General features: G+C 33.2%; 2 protein-coding genes across 2 annotated transcripts; one reads left to right on the plus strand and one right to left on the minus strand.

Moving 5' to 3' along the window:
• Positions 1-3,936: 3,936 nt before the first annotated feature.
• LOC148609439 (solute carrier family 61 member 1-like) lies at positions 3,937-11,894 on the minus strand. The gene is made up of 2 exons (XM_088541042.1): positions 11,805-11,894; positions 3,937-6,719 (listed from the first exon to the last, which is right to left on the minus strand). The coding sequence occupies exon 2, from the start codon at positions 6,669-6,671 to the stop codon at positions 5,289-5,291; it is 1,383 nt and encodes a 460-aa protein (XP_088397168.1). The 5' UTR covers positions 6,672-6,719; positions 11,805-11,894; the 3' UTR covers positions 3,937-5,288.
• Positions 11,895-13,789: 1,895 nt separating this feature from the next.
• Positions 13,790-25,889, plus strand: LOC148609440 (tRNA (guanine-N(7)-)-methyltransferase-like). The gene is made up of 6 exons (XM_088595897.1): positions 13,790-13,953; positions 18,382-18,509; positions 20,544-20,728; positions 21,185-21,298; positions 23,327-23,428; positions 24,756-25,889. Exons 1-6 carry the CDS (start codon positions 13,874-13,876, stop codon positions 24,897-24,899), a joined length of 753 nt encoding a protein of 250 aa, XP_088452023.1. The 5' UTR covers positions 13,790-13,873; the 3' UTR covers positions 24,900-25,889.
• The last annotated feature ends 120 nt before the right edge of the window (positions 25,890-26,009 follow it).

Consider the following 26,009-nt stretch of genomic DNA (forward strand, 5'->3'; position numbering starts at 1 on the left):
ACAAATGATATAAATTCACAGCAAAATATTCCAGCAAAGGAATCCTAGAGAAGTTGAATATCGTAAAATACCAACTCGCGTTATAATTTAGTAATTTCAAAACAGTGCCTACAAAGAAACAAAAGCAAATGAGCAACCAGGACTCCACTAACAACCGAAAGCACTGAGCAAGGGCATCGGCAGGGCAAGCATCCCATATCTTTCGTGAAACATCCACCAAGTTGCTAACAAAATGTCATGTCCGGAAAGAGGATATAACGAAATAGTAATACAGTGAACAAAACCGTTCCCATGGTGCAGATGAATGCACAGTAAGGGTACGACCATTTGCTTCTGAAGAGCTGCATGGAAGTTTTTTTTTCGAAATAGATATTCTTGTCCTTAAAAAAATTGATATAAATATTATAGTCTATACACCTCCTAGAAATATAAATATTTTTTTCTGACCTCAGCCCAGGTACTTCATACAGTGAAATAGAAATAACAAATCTTGCCCCGATGCGTTTGAAAATAATTTTCTGACCCGCAAAATTTCAAATATAAATATTTTAATCCCACAAAATTTGACACCCTCAGAATCAAATGGTCGTCCCTTTACGATCAACGAGTTCATAATGATGACCATAAAACTGTTTGTAATGATGACTTTAATCTTTAGTAATATAACCCCGTCCCAGATACAAGTTTGTGAACATTAAAATACCACTTTTGTGGAGAATAGTATTAAGTGCAAGTGTTTGTAAGAATCAGGCGAAATGGGAAAAATCAGAAACATGCATGTCACCGATCTGACAATGTAATATCACTCAATGATGCTTTCTCTATTTGAAAAGACCATCATTTGATCTCTGCATCACTGGCTATGCTCAGAAAATTTTCAATAGAATGTTAGTAAAAATGAGGGTTTTGACAGTTATCTGCCCTTGAAATGTTCATTTTTAGCGCATTTCAATGAAATTAAACACAATGTACCAGCATGATATGGAAAATATTGTCTTTTTTCCTTGATTAGTTAAATTACACTATCAAAATGATGTTTTTTTCTATACCATTTTTCACCCACTGCCTGATCCTTACAAAGACTGACACTTAACTGGTTTAACAAATCCCTCAGCTCAGACGACTGCTGCGTTATTTCCGACTGTCAAAAAAAATTACAAAATGCACAATATTACTAGGACAACAGATTGACTCATTTATGTTAATTACAAGTTATACTATCGTCCCAAGTCAGGGTTTTGAGTCCATGCAATAACAATGGTGGAGGTTTATCTCAGCCTACGCATTTCTTCCGGAATATAATATAATATAATTAACCAATTTAAAGTTAAAGTTAAATTTCGAATGTTTTATTGTTTGAGTGCAGCGAACTCCATCTATGATTTTTTTTTCATTTGTGTTTAGATCCAATCAGGATGCATATGATGTAAGCATTTAAGCATTTAATTTTCTTCAATAAAAATTGTGTTGGACTTTTAAAAAAAGTTTACATACTTCAAACTTATTAGATGATAATTTCATTCTTAAATTGGGGCCTGGCAAATTTTGTGGAGTCAGAATATTTATTTTTGAAATAATGCCGGTCAGAAAATTATTTTCAATTACACCGGGGCAAGGTAAGAAAAATTTATTTCCTATGAGGTGTAGGCGAGAACATTTATTTTCGATTTTTTTCTTGGCCGTGTATTATTTTCAAATTTTCTGGGCCAGAATATTTATTTTCAATATCCGCCATGGCCGCCCCTCAGAATCAAATGGTCGACACCTTGGTCGTTAATATAACTCAAATCATTAATGAGTAACAGTGTCAGCAGTAAGCTTTGTTACTTCAGTTGAATGTTGAAACCCTTCGAATATTTAAATGTTTGTTTGTTTGGTTTGGTTTTGTTTTTTTGTTTTGTTTTGTTTTGTTTTTTTGGTTTTGCTTGGTTTTTGCTTTTACCAGGACTTGGAAAGAGACGGATCCTGAGATTTACAAAAAGGTGAGGCCAATATTAACCAAAAATATGCATCACATTCACCACAGTGCTTGATAACTTATAGATGCAATGTTTTAACAAAAAAATGTAACATTTCAACAATTTCAGAAAAAGGCCTCGACACCAGCCCACATCCTCCCATAATTTTGGTCAGTTGGGTACTTACATGTACATATCTGAAACTATATTTTTTTTCAAAAACAAATGAATAAGTGTTATAAATGAAAGGTTACGGCAACTGATTTCATAGAACGTGTGCATTATTGATTATAGCAACATTTGTAATCTCAATATTGTTATTGAATATTTTTAACTGTGATGTCCCATATAAAACGTGTACCATTGTTCATACAGTTCCTACTACATAAGAGGTTTGAATTCCGTTCCTTCGTAAGTCAGAAAATGACTTAACATCTAGTATTACTGGAGTCATATACTCAATCAAATTAATTTTGTTTGGAAGAACAATACTGATTTTTGTCCAAGATATCTTTAACACAATTTTTGAAAAAAAAAACAATCCATGTATACATGCATGCAAATTACAAGAATGTTGTCAAATCTGTCAACATTTCTTACTACCAACCTATTTTTCATATTGGGGTTGGCGACAAAAACTATTGCATCTTGTCATAAATGAAAAGACAGACATTGTATGAATCCTTTAATAGTAATAAATTACAGATTTCACCAGTGTGGAAAGCATGAGTGAAGCAATAATAATAATAATAGCTACCATATACAGCTGATATGATCAATCCACTTCTGTTACACCAGATTATATACATGTATTGCACATATGTTCATGCAAATGAATGACCTCTTATACCCAAGTGTACATAATATGTACTATTACCAATAAATACCTTAAACTGTCAAAGAGGGTCTACAGTCCTACCACAACACTTGTTACTACCGTAGTGGTATTAATTCAATGTGGATCCTGAAAAATTCGAAAGATCTTTTGGAGACAATCAGTTCAAGACTATTATCTGAATATAATAGCATTAAAACCTATGATATTTCAACACTGTATACTTCTACTCCCCATACTCAGTTAAAATCCCGACTTAAAAACATTATACATCATTGTTTTTCCAAAAAAGATGGTACACCTAGATACAAATATATAGTTCTTGGTAGAGATTCCTCATACTTTGTAAGAAATAATTCCAAATCATCTTTCAAATATACAGAGGAAGATGTTTACAAAATGCTGCAATTTTTAATTGACAACATATTTGTCCAGTGTGGTGGACATGTTTTTCAACAAACGGTCGGCATTCCAATGGGAACAAATTGGGCTAGATCCTTCAATCTCAGTTTCCGCTATATAGATGACGTATTATCTTTAAACAATCCTAATTTCAGGGATTTGATACATCGCATCTACCCAAAAGAACTTGAGATAAAGGACACTACAGACACTGTGAAGTCAGCCTCATATCTTGACCTACACTTAGAAATCGATGGTAAGGGAAAACTATTGACCAAACTTTACGACAAACGTGATGACTTTTCATTCAGAATTGTCAACTTTCCTTTCATCTGTGGCAACATCCCTTCGGCTCCTGCGTATGGAGTGTTCATATCACAAATCATACGTTATGCCAGAGCTTGCCGAAACTACGCAGACTTTTTGTATCATGCTAAAACTCTAACAAATAGGCTTCTGGAACAAGGTTATGTTGCTACAAATTGAAGTCATCATTACAGAAGTTTTATGGTCGTTATCATGAACTCGTGGATCGTTATGGTGTATCCATCTGCACCATGAAAACTGATTTATTCAACGGGTCATAGTTTTCCTTCCCTCGTTTGTCTACCCCGGACTTGACTTTTTATGAGCAACTCGGCGGGTGTTTCTAGAAAAGCAGAGGACGCTTACCCTACCGGTGCACCTGGTTCATGCTCCCAGTTTTTAGTGGAGTCCGAGTTGCTCATTTACTTTTGTTACTTTGTATGTATGATTTTAGTTACTTTATGTTCTTTGTTGTGTATGTCTGTTTTCCATGTCGGGTCTTTGTCCCTGGATTACATTCTTTTGATTACCGCTATAACCTTGGTTCCCTTGATTACTCTTAAACATATTCACCATCATTTAGTACTATAATATCTTACACTTTTCAAGATTCACTACCCCTGGTATTATTTTACACTGTCAATGCATGCCTGGGGGGTAAATTTAGAGCAAAAATTTTGCAAACCCTCTATCTGACATATACTAGTACTGTCAACACTGGAGATATTTTGGGTGGAGTCACAGTGTCTCCATTCTCCAAAGTGGAGTCACCATTTCAAAAATTGTCTGTAATTTTCTTCTCTTGTCTTTATGCCATAATTAATGGTTCTTGTAGTTTAATAACATTTCTGTAATGGACAGAAAAAAATATTGAAAAATTATTGAAATTGGGCAATTTCATCCTGGTTTTTACTGTGATAGAGTCACAGTGGAGGCCACGAGTGACTCCACTGTGAAGAGTGGAGAAATTAATTTTTTTGTTGACAGTAGTGTGCAATGAAAGCAATGTATCTGAGAAAATGACAAACCTAAATTGTCAAATCTCAAATCTATGGTACTTGTCCAAACGCCCATATAATCTCAACTTTCAAGTTATTATTTTACCCACTTCCTATATCAAGTCATGCTTTGATGGCTCATTTCAAATTCAGTATTCTAGAGAAAAAAAATGCCAGACCAAAGGCTATGACAGGCAAATTTGGAATTTTGTCTGGCAATTTGTTCTTATGTATCTATTCAATGCAAATGTCTGGCAGGACAATTCTGAATAAAAAATATGTACATAGTCTTTGTATGGTTGTCTGGGTCCTGTTCTAAAAACATCTGTACCTGTAAGACCAAATTTCAAGTGAAAGATTAAACTTTCCTGACTACTCAAATTTTCATGATTTTTAAATAACCCCTACCATCAATAGTACGTAATATCAAATTTCTGAAACATTTTCTTGAAAAATATAATACATGTATTAAACAATTTGTTGACATATTGATGGCATTAAAGTTACTAACCTGCGAGGCAGATACTGAAATTAATAAAAGGGGGATTCCAAGCTATCATTTGCCTTAAATTTTTACAAAATTAATATTTTTTTCAACAAAACCCAGAACTGCGATAGAATACCTCCATCCTGGATCTGCCATTAGAGTTACATGTAGCTTTCTGAAAAACATTTTTTATAATCCGTATGTAGGTTTATCAAAAAACATTTTAAACTATTTTCATACTGAAGTCTTTATATTCATTACATTATTTGATTCAAACCCGCACAAGATAAAACATAATCAAATTAGAAAATATTGACAATATGATCTGATTCCAACCAAGCAGCCTCCTGCTGTAGACCATCATGTTTCTTAGACAATTTATGTAATCTATAACCACTCATAGAAGCTAAAAAAAGTAGCACAACACAAATAACAAAAATCATTCTGTTACCATGCTGGAATGCATCTTCATGAAGTAGCATTAACACAATACAGGCAATAATGTTGATAGGGACACGGAACCAGTTAATGATACTCCAGCGATGGGTATCAGGAATGATATGACTCCTCAAGAATCCCATGGATGGAAAATACAGGCCAACAGCCACTTGGAAGAGAATTAAAGCTGCATAAGTCAAGTCATACGTCTGACTATTGGGATGTGTTGATATCACTAAAATTACATTAGCTGTAAGGGCAATACCAATAGATATTAGTAACAGTACTGATACTGAAAGTTTTTGCTTAGCAACAATAATTTGAAAAAATGCTTGTCCAATTAAGATGCTTATCATGAAACTTGAAAACACAATACCTAACAAAGGTTTCCCTGGTTCCAGTATAGGTGTCCAGAGGAATATTATGATATAGATGACGCTCTCATACAGAGACTCAACAGTCCCTATCATAAAGATTTCCTCCTCAGTAACAATTTTTTTAAAGCCTTCACCACATTGTTTCCTGAATTTAACTTTATGGACAGCACTATTCTCATTCCAATGAGTAAATACAATTATTCCAGCAAATATCAGGAATGGCACAGCCAACATATAAGGAGCCACTGGACCTAGTCCAAACCATTCAGAGACTACATTAGTACTAATGCCTGCAACTACAGCTAAGATTCCATTCCAGAAAGATGCCTTGGCAAAAGTTACTGATATCCATTCTTTAGGAAAATCATGTGTTTCCAAGTGTTCATGAATATACCAGGCTTCAAATGCACTGAAAAGTACAGAAGTTGCAAGTCCTCCTAAAATGCGACCTATGATCAGAACACCGTAGCTCCTTGAAAGCTTTAAAAAACATGACAAGGAGTAAACAACTGTGAAAAACAAACACAGTTTCTTACGTCCAAAATTATCTGCAGCAATGTGAGTCCATGTACCAAATATTACAGAGGCAGCAAATCCAAATACATACAAGACAGCAATTTGTGGTTCTTGGAATCCATAAAAGGTATATAGCTTGTAAAGGTATGGTCCTTGGAGCCAGTCTGCAAACATAGCCAAGAGGTAAGCCGCAAAATATGTCCTCTGAAATTTGAGAAATTGTGGATTATTACCAACTGATTCATCCTTCCTCGTTTTATGTGCTATAAGCTGTAAAATAGCACACACTCCAAAGAGAACAAAGAATGAAAAGGATTCAAATATCAGTATGGAAGGTCCACTTTCGCCAGTCATTGTTACTTTATTATCAATTTACTTCTTGTAGTGTCATATTCTTGAATCCTGAAAAAAATATAAATGAAAACTAGTTTTAAGGAAATAAAGATTTAATTGTTGTTATATGCTGACATCTTGATCAATGCTAGTGGAAATTGGGACAGCTACAATATGGAGTTGAGGTCACCATTAGGCACAGTGCCAGGTGATCAAGGTGAAATTTAACTTTAAACACTTAAACCTTTGAGTTGAATAATCTCCTTTTTTAAAGCACCCAGCAAAAATCATCTTGCTTTATGCACATTTGCATAAGTTCATCGGAATAAATTTAACTGTAAAATGAGGATTTACACTTGCAAGGTACATTTTTGGGAGGCAAACAAACAATAAAAATTCCTCTTTTACCCCTTCATCAATTGAATATTTTTTTGTGTACCAGTTGCCTGTTTCTCAAAAATGCATAATTTGGCAAAAAAATTAGCAGAAACAAGTACACTTCACCAAGTTCAGAGGCACACGTGTAGCATCAAAATCTGAATTTGATGGCAAGAATAACACCTTGCCAGGGGTTTCTTGGGGTTAGTCTTACAACACTATATTTAAAAAAAATTTTGTCAAGAACTTTAGGTATGTTACGCCGTACATGTAACAACAAAAATTATTGGTACAACACTAGCCCTAGCTGTACCAGGTGCAATAACCCTGCACTTGTTTTTTGTATTTTTTTTTACAACAATACAATGCCTGCTTGTTCGTTTTAAAGTGCTACAGATTTTTATGACAAATTATAAAGAAAGTATATTATTTTCATGGATCTCTGTAATGTAAGAATTTGAAAAATGTATACTTTTAATTGGGAATCATTGTGACAATATAGCTTATTTTTTGCTAATTGACATAAAATTATCTGCAGTGACCTATCTATAGAATGCAACCTAAAGCCGCAAAAATTATATGTCTGCTTACAGTTACCCAACCAACCCTATTTTTTGCCCAGACCCTAAGATATTTAATGTTAAAACTGAAAGTAAATAAAAACAAATACATTTCAGCTTAATCATTCCGGGATTTTCACTTTCATCAAAGCCTTATCTATATCTGTTAACTTTTGGAATATTTCATGTTGGAGATACTCCCCACTTGATGCCATTTCATGTGGGAGATTTTTACGTAAAAGAAAAATTTGATGTAAAAATTCATTTAGGTACTCAGTATATTTCACAGAAAAATAAAGTAATTTTAACAAAAAATCTCCCATATCTCTTACATTTTTATGTAAAAGATTCTAGGGAAGTTAACAGGTATTGCGTATTGGCCATCCATTCATAAATAAAAAGTCAGCATGGCACAGGCTAGGTTGACCAGCATTATAGTGCAGAAATTTAATAAATGTTGTCATACATTTGTACATATATGTATAGTATAGGAACAGTACCACAAGGAAGTGGACCTTCAACTATTGATTTGATTGAAGTATTACAGGAGAGCATGATTTCACAAGCAAAATTGTACCTTCACCCCCAAAATGGAACCCTACACCGCTCCTTGACAAGCCAGCCACAAACCAATTTGGCTAAAAATTAATCCCTTAGCCAAGTCAATGTACTGGATATTTAAATCTCATTACCTTAAAATACAACAATGCAGGTAAGCCATCCTAACAGAAATGTGAAGCCCAAAAATTAAAAACAAGAGGCTCCCAGGAGCCTCAGAATCACTCACCAGGTTACATTTTGTCTTTCAAGGGCAATAAATTTAGTAAGTTGTCAAACAATATTGACTCAAGTAGACTTTGGTAGGACTTATCAAAAAGGTCAAATCAGTAATTGAAAGTTCCTTTCTATCGACATTGTATTATAGTTTTCAAGATATTGGCTGAAAAGTGTAAAAAAAAACCACCTGGTTAAATTTTCCCTTTCAAAGGCAATAAATTTAACAAGGTGTTGTCCAACAATTTTGACTCAAGAAGACTGGTAGGCTTTATCAAAAGGGTCATTTCAGCAATTGAAAGTTTTCAACTATCATAGTTTTCATGATCCTGGCTGAAAATTAAAAAACAAGAGGCTCTCAGGAGCCTGAACCACTCATCTGGTTAAATTTTGCCTTTCAAGGGCAATAAATTCAACATTTGTCCAACAATTTTGACTCAAGAAGACCTTGGTACATGTAGGTCCTATCATAAAGATAATTTCAGCAATTGTAAGTTTCTTTCTATCTATTCTAGTTTTCATGATATTAGCTGAAAAAAGGTCATTTTTCACTTTACAAGGGCAATAATTCTATCAAGGAGTTGCCTGACAACTTTCATCCCCTGTTACATTTGTAGGCCTTTTAATAATGATCATTTCAGCAATTGAAAGACATTAGCTAAACCTAACAATTTTGGAGATATTTGCAAAAAAAACTACTGTCTGACCCCTATGTTCTATTTTCAGTAACAGCAGCCATCTTTTTTCACCAATCTAAAATCCAAATGATCATTTTGTTTAGAATACCTTAAAAACCAAAAATATCAATTTTCATTAAATTCTGTATGGTAGTTTCTGAGGAGAAGATTTTTGAAGGTAATAACATCAAAAACAGCAAACAACTTCCAAAAAGGGCAATAACTCATACTCGCCTACAGCCAGATGAGCTAAAAAATAACACCTCAGCCAAATCCCATGAAGGAAAGGGTTAACAAATCTGAATTACTTCAACAAAATCAGATAAAGATATTATAACTGACCTAACTATTTTGTATTGCCTATGACTTTTAGTACCAGTCCACATAAAATTCAGGACACTGCCAATAGCTTGTTTGTTTGTTTGTTGGGGTTTAACGTCCAAGCACAATACTTCAGCTATACTCAGACGATGAACATGAAATTAATGATAAAATGAACATGAAATGATGATGAAATGAAAAAGGGATAGGACACATGGACAATGGGGTCGACAAATTTTGATTGCCACTAGAAATAGGGAGAGGTGGGTAGGGTCGGGCAATTTAGCCTCCTGTGGCGGAGCCTTATGGTTCCTACTCCAGGAGAATGCCACAGTAAGGTTCTTTAACGTGCGAGGAACGTGGCATCTTTCCCAACACGGTGCACCACTATGGTTTGCGGTCAGGTTTTCCGTATTATAGCCCGACAACCCCAGCATGTAACATGCCAGGGGTACCCCATTCCACCACCTGGGGCACACATCCCAGTTGCTCTGTGGGCAGAGCGCCCTAGCCCCCGGCTAGGGTTCTGAGCACTAGTCGCCTTTTACGACAAGCTTAGCACTGCTGCAGGCCTATTCTTTCGACACCCGGACCTGCACGGGTCCACTGCCAATAGCATAGTGATTCACAGTGTATAAAATGCCACCAAATAAACAATGCTTTTTCAGTCTACATATGCTATATTTTTCACATCACTGATTCACGATAATTATTCTGTATTCAGATCTGCACTTTAACTCCCACTAAAACCAACCAAATCAAACAAAATCAAGTACGATTTCTCTTGCAACTCTTACATTATGTACAATCTATATGATTTAAATCTCAAAAGTGCAACAACTAAATGAAGAACTAAGAGTGGTCATGTGAACTGTTTCTGAACAATCAAAGTACCTGTCAGAACTGGAGGTTTTTTATTCTTGTGAAAATTGTAGCAGGACAAATTTCGAAGATTACATAATGTAAAATAAAATTGTGATCATACTTTTGCATTTTTCATATCTAATATCAGAAACTGCTTTTTCCCTAAAATGTATTAACTGAATGTCATTCCATACTTCTGATCCAACTTCACAGACAGAGACAAATATTGTTCCACTTCACCTTTTTTCCTAATTTTTTTAAACTGTCCAAAAAAAACTATATTAACAGATCATTTATCATACAATGTAGCAATTTCCCCTGAACAAAACAATTTCCTTGATGGACATAAGATTTCCAAAAACACTTTTAACAATTTGAATTTTCCAACCAATTTTACTTGGTTAAAACCAGTGCTTTTCACTACCTGTTTATTAATGGTAAACTATTGATAAATGGATGGAGAATTTGACTGATAAGTGTGGTAACTGGAACATGCTTAACACATTTTATGCTTCTTAACACATTACTGCATGAACTGAATTTCCTAAATGCAAATTTATGTCTTAATATCTTTCAAGGCCTAGAAAGAAGTCCCTCAAATTTTCAGTTGACATGAAGACTAGATCTCAATTCTACTTGCAGAAATAATAGAAAACTATTGATCTGAATAATGCAAGAAACATATTTACTGGTTATAAAAGAGGTATTGAATGATCATGATCTTTAAGGAATTATATTTTTGTGTAGTGTTCAGAAATAATAGGAAAGTTCCAGTGACAGACCTGTGACATAAGGTATTTTGATAAATCAAAAAACTAAAAATTAAATCTGAAATCAGAGGGTTTCTAATTTGCATGAATCACCTAATGTCTGATTTTTATAAGCGAGGGAGCTTGCTCTTAAATGTTTAGAAATTCGTATAAAATTTCATACTGACACTTGAAAAACTTTCGCCCAAGCAAAACACTAAATCCTGATCCATTGAAGCTTCTGAAGTAGTAAAAATGCCAGGTAGACAAATTTTTTTTACAGAGGTCAATGTTATTTTTTAGGAATTACTGCGAAATTTTCAAAAAAGCTACTTCCGATTGGAAGAATCGTTTTAAAACCCTGCAATCTATGATGAACCAGAAACTGATCTTCCATGATTTTACAAATAATTGGAATATCCTTTGTTGTCTCCGACCAGAGACTTTATGTTACATGTATATACACTCTCTGCTCCCACTAATTACTGTCATATACTGATGAAAAATTCTAAACAAACTGCAAAATTGTAAATGGAATAAAGTCTTATTTGTTCAATATGAAACTAAAACTTTATGCTTTATATTTCGCTTATACTTAGGCCACTGCCTTCCTCATATTAAAGACTACACTGCTATTTACTTTGTTGTTTAATCCGGCAAAGTTTTGACACTGACTGATATTGTATTATTGTATGTTTTCCCATTCAATCGAATGCTAAGTAATGGCATTGGAATATTACACATGGTTATATAATACATATGGTTATATTTCTTATATTTCTATGTCTTTTTTACAACAGGATATAGCAAGCGATTTCGAAGTAAATATACCTGATGGATAACATAAGAAATTATGTTGCCAACAAAACGGAAGCAAAAAGTACATGTACTTCATACAAAAATTGGGATATCTGTCCCGATCATCGTCTCAAAAGAATATTTAAAAGATTAATTCAGCAAAGGCTGTTTGGTTATTTATGAGATATTTGATAAATTATTAAATGAAATTGAACAAAATATATTTTCACATCAATAAGTAAATGTAAATAGGGTTGCAAAGGGTTCGTCCTGTTTTTACACGGTTCTTGTACGCATAGTTTTGAGATACCTTTGGTATTAATTACAGACCTGAGAAGATCGACAAAGAACTGAGAATATAGGGTAAGTCCGTAGTCAAATTAAACCGCAAATATTCATGTTGTTTGTATTGTATGATAGATTTGTTAATAAATAAGCGATATGCGAAGTTTAATTAAGAAAAAAAACAATTTCCAGTGGTGCAAATAAAACTTTGAAATGTTAAAGAGTCGATTCTGGTCGAGCATAATTTAATTACGGAAAAAAATGTATTCAGGACATTTATCGTTATATTTAGGCGAAACATAAGAAATAATCATTACATACGTATGTCTATTTCCTTGTCTAATCGTTATCCGTGGATTAAGTTCGTTTTTATTACTGTTCAAATCCTGCATGGTTCCCTTGATTTCGATCCCTGTCAGTGTCAGTTTGTTAGTTTTATATTTATAAAACGAGTAATTACTAGTTTAAAGTCAAATTATTCATGTATGTACCTGTACCGAGGCTAGTTGCAGAACTAGTGCTAGAGTTAGAGTGGAATGAACTATAAAGATTTAAATGAGTATGAGTTTCCTGACATAATAACTGATGTCAGCACTGCATGGTGCTATCTCTAAAGTTGTCTCTAAAGGTATATATACGTACGCAGTCTGAATTAAAAAGAAGACAGACATCAAAAAGGCTATGCACTTCGAGAAAGTGGTTAAGGTAGCGCACACATCTAAGAGTTTAGAACTAATAACGTGAAATTAAGGCAGGTTAGAGAAAAAGTAAGGTGTAAGGATAAAGAAATGGTGGTCACTTTAAGACGATTTTCAATATATACCTACGGTCTAGGAGGTCTGCCCAGCGCTTGTTCTATTCCCTACACATAGGTTTCCTTTTAAGAAATGAATTCAAGTCACTACAATCTTTTTCCTATTTTTATGAATAATTTTCTTTTTCCGGCGGCGGCCATGTTAAAATCGTGGCTATTGTGGAGATTTAAATAAGGTCGTCTGAAAGGCTTTGTAATTGCCTATTTTCATATATATGTATAAAAAAGTGTACGATTTTGTCCCTTATATTTGTACAAAATTACTTACTTTTTTAAATGGCGGTACTGTGAATAATATGTATGACGTTGCACAAATTTTTTAAATGGTGCTCGATTTTTGTACCAAGTGTGGTTTGTTTGGACTCGGTTCAGAATTGTAATCTGGCCAGATATCATTTCTTAATTATTATTATTTTTCATTATTTTTTTAATAATAGCGGTTGTAAATATGCAACAATCCGAGACCGTTGTTTACAATCACCCACCCCCACCAAAAAAAAAAAAAAAAAAATACACGAACACACTCAAACACACCAAAAAAAAGAAAAAGAGTAAACACACAATGAAGAAAACGATGCTAATGTGCGAATTTCTCAAATCTGTACCATGCCAAGACAAACCGTTTCAGAATACAACTTGACACCCTGCTTAGAAAATAAATACATCAACGGCCTTGTCTGTACTATCACGTTACGTTTGGGGGTATTTCCTGGCATTCATTTAGGGGAAAATTGAAATGTTATTTTCACCACTAAAAATAATGTTTTCTCAATAAAACTTTATACATCTCTCGATAATGATAAAATCTATCGTATAAAGTAAACTAATGAAAATCAGACGCTCCACTCGCCTCCAGACTTCTCGTATTATTTCGGGTCTTTTGCAATCTTCTCCGGTCTTGAATTAGTACATCCCTTGGGATACATCCAAGTACCAAAAAGGAATAGTTTTGGACCGACCCATCTTTCCAAGAATCATATTATAAAACTTACTTTGTATAGAAATGGCAGCTAATCTCCCACAGAAGAAATTTTATAGACAAAGAGCCCACTCAAATCCTATGTCTGATCACAGTGTAGAATAGTAAGGGAACATATTTGAAGGATAATTGAGCTTTTAAATAGTCTACTCTTTTTAGTTTTTTTCATTTGACCAGATGACACTGTATAAGCCTCAATACACTTAAATATTTTTTTTCAGCTTTGACCACCAAATAAAGTGTCTGGAATCACTTTTTTGTAGGGATTCTGTTAATCCCTTTCGATTCAATGTCCAGACCTGTTTTCTGATTTGGGTGCCCATTCAGAAAATCACTTGAGTAGACCGAATTATTCTGTTGTCAGAAAGCATATTTACAGTCTATATTAAATTTTTACTGATCTTATCTACAGGTAGACTCTGCATGGCTAATACACCTAGACTCCACATGGGCTACTATACCCCACATTGCCTATATCTAGACTCCACATGGGCTACTAGACCCCACATTGCCTACACCTAGACTCCACATGGCCTATACACCTAGACTTCACATGGGCTACTCCTGGACTCCACACGGCCTACTCCTTGACTCCACATGGGTCTAGTAGCATTACCTTACTCCAAATAGGTATCCCAGCTGAAGAGTCACTTACATTTACATGTGTATAGTATACATGTAATCTTTAAAAAGAGAAAAAGAATATTTTTGTCCAATTAAGGGCTATCAAGGTGTATTAACATCAACAATAGCATACACACCTATACTGTACACGTACATGTATAAACAAGATAAATAAGTTCAGTTTGTTGTTTTATTATACATGTAATATGCATGTAGTAGGTGCAGTAGACATGCTATGACTGGCAATCTACGGTCTTCGGCTGTTTTCAGAGTTTTGGTTCTGGCATTGTTATTCTTAGCTTAGGAAAGCAAAATTTGTTTTCATCTGACGCTGAGTGAATTTGCTTTAAAATGAGACTAACTTACATAGAGTTTGATGAAAAATATATTGACTTGATAGCTGAACAAGAGGTCATGAAAAAGAGTAGCCACAAAAAGTTGCCTATTTTCCGGGCAGGGCTCATTTCTTGGCCCCTAATCCAAGATTTATTTTAATTGAACTACAGGGGAATGATGTCTCTCAACACTCTTACTACTGTAATATGGAATATTTTGGTTTTACATATATAGTTTAATTTGGTTTATTTGTAACATATGTAGGTATTTAGAATGCCAATATATATTGGTGTATTATCATTGTTGAGCGAATGGCAAATGTTACAGGTACAAATGTGTTATATGCTTACCTAAAGTGATCACTGTTAGCCTTTATGAGAATAGATTATAAACATATTTTTAGTTATTTGATCCAGAATAGAAATTAATCTGTCACTGGTAACATTAGAATAGGCCAACATATAAGGCACCAAATTTAAACATGCATGATTTGTCGAAACACCGCCAAAATATCCTAATTTACAGTATGTCAATCCCTCGTATTAACAACTTCTGGTTTTTGGCCAAACTGTGGACAAAAAATGAAAAAAATATCTCAATTTTCACATGACCTACATGCCATTCTGGGGACCACTAACCTTCCACTTACTACTGTAATGAAAATCATTTGGCGTCAATGGCCTTTACAGGTTACAATGTGCTTTTGATCCTGTCTTACCCCTGTTGAGCCAACATCAGGCAAAAAAATATCACAAAAAATGACAATTCGTTTAGGTGACAGACCCATTTTTCCACCCAAACAATTCAGCATGTTAAGGGTTAATCATATTTGATATTTTCTCGTATGGTTGACATGAAACCTTTAGGCATAGATAAAATAAATCTACTCTTTAGTATATGTATTGTACATAAATATGATGCACAGAACATGTGTGCATAAAATGTTCTTGTTGATATAAAGATTGTGTTCTTTCCTCTTTTAACAATCCCATCCTGTGCTTTTTAATGGAGTAAGGAATTCTTGTGAATTCATAGGGTCAGGTCACTAGACTTACAATCCCTATCAGGATTTGTATGTACAAAATACTACAAATATATTTCAATTTCAGTATAGGGAACTGGTTGGTCTGACTTTCACATGTTTTTAGTGGGGTTTATGATTTAATCAACTTTTATTTTTGGTCCAATTTTGAAATTAGAAAATAGCAGGATTTCTTTTAACTTTAATTTAATTTTGAATTTTTTGCAATTTTTTTACTGATCCAGTTTTTGTGTCCTTAATGAATTGTAAGTCCTTACGTTAAATTGTTTAGTTAAATGTAGAAAAACGAACTGATATAGTGAAACACAACAAATGCACCATCATATACCCTTTTTAAAAACAGTAAATACAGAGATCACCTTAAGGTCTTCAGTAAGTGTAAACACACCTTTAAGTAAGCTCTCAAAGGCTCGACAAAAAAAGAAATAAAATCCATAGTAACAGAATGATGATACTTCTTCACTAATATGTCAAATAACAGGAAAACGCATTAATGACCAACATCTCTTGGCTATTGACAGGCACATGTCTGCGGTGGGGTAAGACTAGATTTATAAGGCCTTAACCATCCCCTTAAATGTAAGGTAAAAAATGGACTGACAAACAAATAAGCACACCAAAAAGTTGACTCAGTTATATGTCCAATTATTCTTTGTGGAATACCTCAGAATACGGTAAAAACCTGTAGCAGTTCCTGAATGCCAACTGAAATAATATACATATAGAATTTGAACTCCAACAAATTGCAACAGAAAGTGTTTTGAGTGCTTAAAATATGTAGTATTATGACCCAAATAAACACAGAATATGTCTAACAAAATCAAATGTGCAGGAACCTCAAAATATGCAATTCAAATTTCCTATGGAAATTAACATTGGAAAAGGGAGATAACTTTGTAAAAATACCATTTTTTGGTTAGATTTTTGTTCCCTTTTTCATCAATGTCTTATAACGTATGATACTTAGATGAAAGTTTTTTTTCTTATTAACTCTCTCCCATTATATGCTGCACATGATATGTAATATTTTGAATTAGAATAGGTATATTTGAGTTTTTATGAAATTTTTAATGACAGAAAATGCTTACTTTCAGACATCTCAATCATTTTTTTAAATTGTATTGTTTGTTTCTGCCATCTATTTTTGAACAGTTTTGCTTTTGTTAAAAGAATCTTTTAAACACAAAAAGTAGAATATTTACTTTATCATTTACATCAAAATTGGAATTCTTGAACTTCATTATCTTGAAAAATTGACACATGGTTCACTATTTACATGCAGAATCTAAAATTAAGTTGTAGTTTTGTATAAGATATGAAAACTCTTTTTAAGTTGTCAGTGTTCCTCTAATCAATACGAAAATGTTCACTATCATCACATTTCAATCATCAGATAAAGCATAATTATGTTTTTGTATCAAATTTTATTATTATTTCAGCCATTTTGACAGAATTAAATATTTTCTGTTGCAATTTGTTTAGATTAAATTTTGCTAGATTGACTCAACTATTCATTAAAACTCGGACCATGAACTAGGTGAACTGGTACGGAAAGGGACGTCTGCTTATCTAGAAACACCAAGGGGTTTATCATAAAATGTCATCTCAGGGGTAGAAAAAAGAAATAGGAAAGAATGAAATGAAATTTCTCATTATTAAATGATTTTAATGTTTTGTTTTTCTTTGTAAAAACATAGCTTAAGTTAAGCGCCTATTTTTCACTTATGCAAATGTAATTACATTGATAATTATTTGGATGATATGGGGTTTGTCACCTACATCTTGACTTTAATCTGATTTTGGGAGATTGTTGCTTTGATAATTTGAACGTTTGATACCAAAAACTTTAAAATTGGTAGTCATTGTTTCTCATTCAAGCACATGGCATATAGAAGATAGAGTAATGGCTGGTTGGCTTCTAGTCAGAATAATGTGTCTTAGTGGGGTGACATGCTAGCTGTGGGCTGCTGGTTCTGGGAACTTGTAGAATAAAACCTATTGCAGAATGTCTGACTAGTACAAAGCAGGGTCTATTTGATTGCTCTAATGTTCTTGTCTTCAGGTTCATGGGGGAAACTGTCATATGCCATAAAACCACAAGCAATAAATAACTCAATCTGGTTTCTTCCAGACCCCTGTAACAAGTCCCAATGATTATATACATGTATGCATTTGGGATCTATACATGTATATACAAAATGTTATGCACATCTCTCATCTCTCTCATTCAAATATTCCTGTCCTGAATCCATAGTTTATTGATAATATTGTTTGCAAACATGTGTATAATGATATTAATTTCACACCAACTGCTATATTTATTTCTAATATAAAAAAAATTGATAAATTATCATTTCACTTCCCCAATAACTACATGTATATATTCCACAAAAAGTGATCACAGCCTTTTATTTATTCCTAGCTTATGTTACTGTTATTCATTCACTTATTTATGTTTGTTTCTTTACTAAAGAATGCCACAGTTAGATAAAGTGCCCAGTAATGTCATGTGTACTGGTATCTTTTGTAGTCCATTAAATCCTTATAGCATGGATTGGTCAGATATCTACCCTGACTTTTGCAGTAGCCATGGAAATAATGTTGACAAGAAATTAGTGGAATTCGCTGATATTGGATGTGGTTATGGAGGACTTCTTGGTGAGTTTTCTATGACTATTCACTCTACAATAAAATTCTAATTAAGGAATGAATGCTATATGTCTCAGTCTATGAAGAAATGACCTCAATCAAGTGGTGTACACTTAATAACCTGCGTGCATAGCTGGTTATTTTCAAGTATACACCATGGGCATTGAGGTTATTTTTAAAACAAATGAAAATACAGAACAGTCATTCCTTATAATTTAATTTTAGTATCAAAATTCAATGAGTAAATCATTAGAAATGGGTGATGATATCACAGTCACATTACAAAATTTGGTCTATGAGGTGATGGTCCAGAATTTGTCATCCTAACAGAAAGCGTGTTACTTCTGATATTACAATATTAATGTGTACATATATATATTGTTGATGGTGTTTGTCTGTTTTCTTGGTGTTGTCATACTGTCTTTGTTTTAGATTGTGAGCATGCTGTTCCCTGTACTAATCATCATCTCCTTTTACTTTTGGAAGACTTGCAAAGTGGGGGGTATATAGTGATAGTGATGGGGGCGTCCATCTGTCCTTCCTTCCATCCTACCTTCCATCCTTCCAGTTAAACCATCTCTTATACCTTACCACTCCTTCACCACTGAATGGAATAGAATGAAACTTTCACAGATACCATTTCATATTCCCTTTTTGCACCTCCTATTTTAGATTTTGATCCGAATTAATTTAGAGGTTTCACATAGCAAAACATGGACTTTGTCATTTCTGAATATGGGGACAAATTGGGACCTATGTCTTATCTTTTACTCTTCCTACACCACGCAATGGAATTAAATGACACTTTCACAGAATCTTAATTACATGTACATTTGTATAATTGCATGTTTTCAAGTGGGGGAGTTGGGATATCAAGTTAGTGAGCATTGCTCAAAGCTTTTTTTCTAGCTTAAGCTTGCAATGGTACTGTTATAAACTATTTTATAGGTCAGGTGTGAATAAAGGTTAAAAAGAAGCCTGTCTTATCCTTTATATCAAAAGAAAATAAATAGTATGTACATTATGCATTTTGCAACATACATATAGTACATGTACATGAAAAAAATATCATTGGATTAGGTTTATTGAAAATATTTCAGTGTGCATTTTAGAAGTATTACAATTGGATTTAGAAATCACAGATATTGTTGGAAGGAAGCCTAGGTACGATATGTAAACATGTACATTTACATGAATTGCTATAAGTCCCTCTCTCATTAATTTATTTGCCAGTCAGTTTCTATTGATAATACTTTGATATAAAACTTCACTATTCTACCATAGTTCTGTAGGTAAGTATTTATTTCTGATAGCAACATTATTCTACACATAATCCTTGAAGTTTAAAGGGACTTGTAGCAAATTTAATGTACATGTATAGTCAACATGGTCATTTTTTATTCTTTACAACTTATCTCCCCTTGTTCAGACTAAAAACCTCTTACATGTATAATACTTGAAGATTTTCCATAAAATATCAATGTCTAATGAATTTAGGATAATTGTATATATTCTAAAGGATTTTAAACATGATTTGATGTTGGTATCTCATTTTTTTGTGTTTTTTTAATCCTTTTCTTTTTGGAAAGTCTTGCATGAAAATGCACCAACCCTGACATTTAAATATCTTGGACTTAGCAAAACTGTTGTGCAACTTTTGGAAAATGAGAATTCTTGAATCCCTGTTTGAAGGAATGGTCAGTGGAAGATCCTCAAACTACCTGGTCTACTTAATAGATGTTAAGTTTAACTGATGAGTTTAATTAAGGAATGACTGTTTTCTTTTTTCAGTCTATGATGAAAAAACCACAATCATGTGGTGCACACCAAATAACCATGGGCATTGAGTTTATTTCAAATATGATGATAATTTTAGTATCAAAATTTACGGAGTAAATCAGCAAAAAAAGTTTGATGACGTCACGGTCACATGACAAAATTTGGTCTTTGAGTTGATAGATAAAAATTTGTACCCAAACAGAAAGTGTGTTACATCTGAAATTAAATTATCATCTTATAACAAATTATTTTGTATTATTTCAGTTCAGTTATCCCCCATGTTCCCGGAGACATTGATGGTTGGTATGGAGATAAGGGTTAAAGTTTCAGACTATGTCAAGGACAGAGTGAAGGCTTTGAGAGAACAGAACCCTGGGAAATACCAGAATATAGCGTGTATTAGGACCAATGCTATGAAATTTCTACCTAATTTCTTCAGGAAAGGGCAAGTAAGTCTTCCTAAGGTTCTATTTTACAAAACAATGTAAGAAGCAGAAACATGACGAAATAACATCGTAAATTTACTGTCAATTGGAATTAATTTAATCTCATCTAGGCAAGATAGATTATTTTCCATAAACTTACTTGGTACTGTGATGTCATTAATGCCAAATGGTCCAAAGTCTGCTGTTCTAATAATTCAAAACTACAATGTAAGTCAGGCTTTGATGTAGGGACAAATCCTAATTTTAATTGATTAGAAATTAAGGATTGATAGGACGCATTAATTGCCCCAAAGTTGGTTATTTTGCACAACCTGGTCAAAAATTAAAAACAATCCTTAAATAAATATAAAATGCCTGCTTTAATTTTTAAGAAATATTTTGAAATAACGTTACATGTAATTATGAATTTTTTTTGCTTTAAAAATTTACAATTAAGATGCCATCTTTAATATTTTTCAGCTGAAGAAAACGTTTTTCCTGTTTCCAGATCCACACTTTAAGAAGACTAAACATAAATGGAGAATTATAAGTCAGACATTGTTAGCTGAATATGCTTATGTCATGGCAATAGGGGTAAATTATTGTGTGATCAAACACACTTGTTTCTCAGATATTAACACCTTTATCTTTCAATTATGTTAGAAAGCACAAAAAACTTAATCATAATTACTTTTTCTGGATGCTCTAGGTCTCTAACATCTGGTCATAATTGATTTTTAATCATTGCATTGCTTATGTTAGCTTTTGCTGCAGCGTTGTTAAAATTGTCAATGACTTGATGCATTCATAGTTGATGTATTTTTATAAGACTGCAAAAACATATTGCAGATATATAATGGTATCATGCTAGTATCATTTTGTCATTGGCATCCATAAACTGTCATTTTTTAAGATAACTTGAGTATAACTTAAATCTGATCTTAGACCTTTTTGCAGTTTCAACACATTGTTGGACATGGTAGTGGGCTCTATATTTTTTTATTAATTTGCACCCTGCCTCCTTTTAAAATACAGGTTCTAAAAGGAGAAAATAGCTGTTGTTGATATTTGTAGACAGGGGTCAATTCACCAATTTCTACAAATATCTCGAAATCAAAAAAAGGTATTTGAAAATAAATGTGACCTTCCTTCTTCAGCTTGAAGAGCTCTACTTATTCTCCATTCAGTCAAAGTTGTCAACAACTCTTTGTTAGAGTTATTGTCCTTGCATTTTCATCCAATATGTTGAAAATTATAATAAATAAGAAAAACTTACATTGATGAAATGATCCTTAGGATTAGGCCTACCAACATTTTAATTAGTTTGAAGTTGTCGGATGGCTTCTTGTAAGAGTTATTGCCCTTGAAAGGTGAAAAATGACATTTTTGCATTTTTCAGCCAATATTTTGAACACTATTATAGATAGAAAATTGATGAAATGATCTTTATGATAAGACCTACAAAAGTCTTTAGGGATCAAAGTTTTTGGGCAACTCCTTGTTGAAGTTATTGCTCTTGAAAGGTGAACAATTGCAGTTTTTAGCCCTTTATCTTGAAAACTATGATAGATTAAAAAAACTTTCAGTTGATGACATAATCTTTATGATAAAGCCTACAAAAGTCTCTTTGGGTAGAGGTTGTCAGATGATTCCTTGTTAGGGTTATTGTCCTTGATAGGCAAAAAAAAGGCTGTTTTTGACCATATTTCTAGGAGACTATGATAGATAAAAAAAATAACTTTTATTTGATGAAATTGGCCGACTTAAGTACAATGGGTCATTAAAGTTGTAGGATTACTCCCTTGAAGGGCAAAAATTGAACCAAGTGAGTGATTCAGGCTCTTAGAAGCCACTTGTTGTCAACATTTTCCTTTCGAAACTTTGTTTGGGAGCTTTTTACAAAATAGACTTATCTTTAGCCATTTTCAAGTTATAGGGGTACAAAAATGGGCAACACTTTTTAAACTCCTTTTTTTATTGTTTAATGTAAATCCCTGTCTGCATTTTATAACCAGATTTTAGATATCTCCTACAATTTTCTAGTAGTAAAGGCCTACAGGTAATTCTGTTTATTTGCACAAACTTTGGTGAAACCAATTGGATCTTTTCAAAACTTTAACAAATTAATCCTAGGGACAGGCCTGATGATCCCTCATAAGAAATCCCTGCCTCTTTCTTTTTCAAATCAGTTGTCTTAGCAGAACTTTTTTATTTTAAATGAATTTCAGATTATATGCAATATAGTGTACAAACCTGTTGTGTCCATAATGAACTGTAAGTCCCTATGTTAAAGTGTGTCAATAACTGATATTTTGTCCACACTTGCCTTAAGTGAACAGAGTTCAATATGTTGAGATGGTATTATGCTGTGCTTGGGGAAGCTCTTTATTTACAAATTTGAATGATTTATACTCTGTACTGAATGAAATATCAGATATTAGGATGCTATTTTCAACTCTTTTTCAACAAACATGCACTATGTTTTCAGTATCCTTTATGTAATCCATATTGACTAGTAATGTGCTATAAGCTCAAATAAAACGTATATTTGATAAGGATACTATTTTGATCTTTCTTGTCAACCCAGAATCTTACTATGTTAATATTCCATCTATATTTCAGGGAATTGTGTACACCATTACTGATGTAAAGGATCTCCATGAATGGATGGTCAGTCATTTTGATCAATTCCCTTTGTTTAGTAGAATATCAGAAGAAGAATTGGTAAGTCATGAATGTTTGATGAATAGTCATTTTCAGCAAGAAAGGGCAAATTGCCCCTGGCTACTTGCCTCCCCAACCCCTGCTTAAAAGGGTGGGTGTTTAGGTATTGATGGATACCAATAGTTCAGGTACTACATGCACCTGTACCATTACAATGTATTAATTTTCTACCATTGGTAATGTTGTTTTAAGTCTTAAGTATGTACGTTCAAAGTTTTTATAATGACAAGTTTATGTTGGTAGATGTTTGAAATTTTAAATGCAAAAATACTTCTGAAAATTAAATTTAAAATATTTTTGCATATTATTATAAGCTAACGATGTTAAAGTGTACTGCTAAGTAATTATAGTACATTGTTTATTAAATTCAAAGAAAAAATGAATGTATATAAAAATAATCAAGGGAACCAAGATTTTAGTGGAAATCGAAAGAAAGTAATCCAGGGACAAAGATCAGACATGAAAAAACAATCACAACAAAGAACATAAAGTAACTAAAATAATACATACAAAGTAACAAAAGCAAATGAGCAACTCTGACTCCACGAAAAACTTGGAGCATGGACCAGGTGCACAGGTAGGGTATAAAATATGTTAAATTTTTATACTGTGAAAGTACTTAAATTTGTGGATACCAATATTCGTGGATCAGGGAAGAAACACAATTTCATGGATTCTTGAATTTGTGGTTCTGAAGATTTCTGTATACTGATCAATGGAAATCTGCTATTTGTTGGGAACCGAATTTCGTGGTTTGACTTAACCACGAAAACAACAAAAATTGGTACCCCATAAACAATAGTACTTTCACAGTATTAAAGGAGTTACTTTAATTTTTATATACTGTTAGGTTATGAATAACAAGCTTTAAATTCAGAATCTTTTGAAAGTATACCTTATAGTGTGACAGATAGCTAGCAGCATACCATAATGCAATCTAATTAGAATTAAACCTATCAATTGTTCCATTCAGCCATTGCATGTTGGATCTAACAACACTCCATTCTATTTTGGGTTCAGATAACCTTTCTGATCAGTCAGTTAGAATTCATCTTTCATGATTTTGAGAGAATTATTCAGAGAAAAAAACCAGAGGATACTGTAAAGGTGACCTGAGCATAAAGAAGAATGGAGTATGTACTATTAGATCCTACATACAGTGACAGAATGGAACAATTGATGGGACTAATTTGAATTAGATTGACCATAATGCATCTATCATAAGACCAGCACACAAAAAGTCAGACTTATCAGATTCAGGGATAGATAGCTTATGTGTTAAAAGATAGAGATGATAGTATGTTTAATCCTCTAGTCGTATTTGTAGGAAGCAGATCCTGTTGTAGACAAGTTATATACCAGCACTGAAGAAGGTCAAAAGGTGACCCGGAACAAGGGAGATAAATTTGTTGCTGTCTACAGAAGAATAGCAGATCCATATGATACATCAAATAAAATGGATGTTTCTTAGCATTTTATAGCATAAAATGACTGAATAATTTTTAGTTGACAAGACGTCTTCAAATCTGGGAAGAATAGGTTGATATGCAGCACTCACTGTCATGTAGACTTGTAATTATGCTATCTAGTACGAGGAGAAAGTGTGTGGCAGGAACTTTTGATGGATACATCACACTTGTGCATTTAAAACAGAACTTATGAAATTGGACTAATAAGTTGTATGTTCTAAGAACATTGAATTTTGTTACACATTATAATTATTCTAGTGTCACTTTTTTCAAATTTGAATGGAAATAAAGTAATTTGTGGATAATATAAAAATTGTTCCTACTAATATCTGGTATAACCCTACCATAAAAGAAAACATTTGAAAAAAATGTAAATAAGGCAATCTAAAGCTGGTTGTTCTTAGGCCTTTTTTTTTCATCTGAAATTGATGTGGAAGGGGAATTTCGTTTGACTTTTCATTAGCCAAAATAAGTGATGTAAGTGGTTATATATTATTCATATCCAGAAAATAATGACAAGGGTTCTGTTCTTATTCTGTTGTTCATTGTATTGGCTGTAAAAAAGGTAATGATGCTGCCTTAAAAAGATAAGGATGTGTCCTGTGTAAAATAATATCAAGCGAAAACAAATAAATTTACCAAAATATGGGAAAGTTGCAGGTGTGCCTTGATGACCATGTTTGAATTGTTTTGAAAAAGCTTATTTAAGAGGCTGTCCATGTTAAAACCAGGCAAATCCATGACATGGGTGACACAACATAAATCCCTCTAAAGAATCTGGAAGACCCAATAATGAAACTGATTTCATCTCATTTTGTTATGAGTTTAAGAAGTGTTTGGTGGCCATGACAGTCGTTCTTCAACCAACAATTATTCATAATTCTTTTTTTATTTGAAGATTGTAAATATTGAGTAGATTGTTTGTCAAGTTTTTAATTTGACATCAAAATGCTAATATGCTCTCTTTTGTACGCAATAAAAATCATTCAGGGTCTCTGTTATATAAAAAATAACTTAATATTTTCCTTAAATCCCTAAGGTATTTCCTCTAACTTTTAATTCCAGTCATCTCAGTGGATTGGGGATGAATTTGAAGAATAAGAAATTTAAGA

The sequence above is a fragment of the Perna viridis genome, chromosome 8 (genome assembly GCF_037379345.1).
Source record: "Perna viridis isolate PV_CMFRI_1.1 ecotype Kerala chromosome 8, ASM3737934v1, whole genome shotgun sequence".
NCBI lineage: Eukaryota > Metazoa > Mollusca > Bivalvia > Mytilida > Mytilidae > Perna > Perna viridis.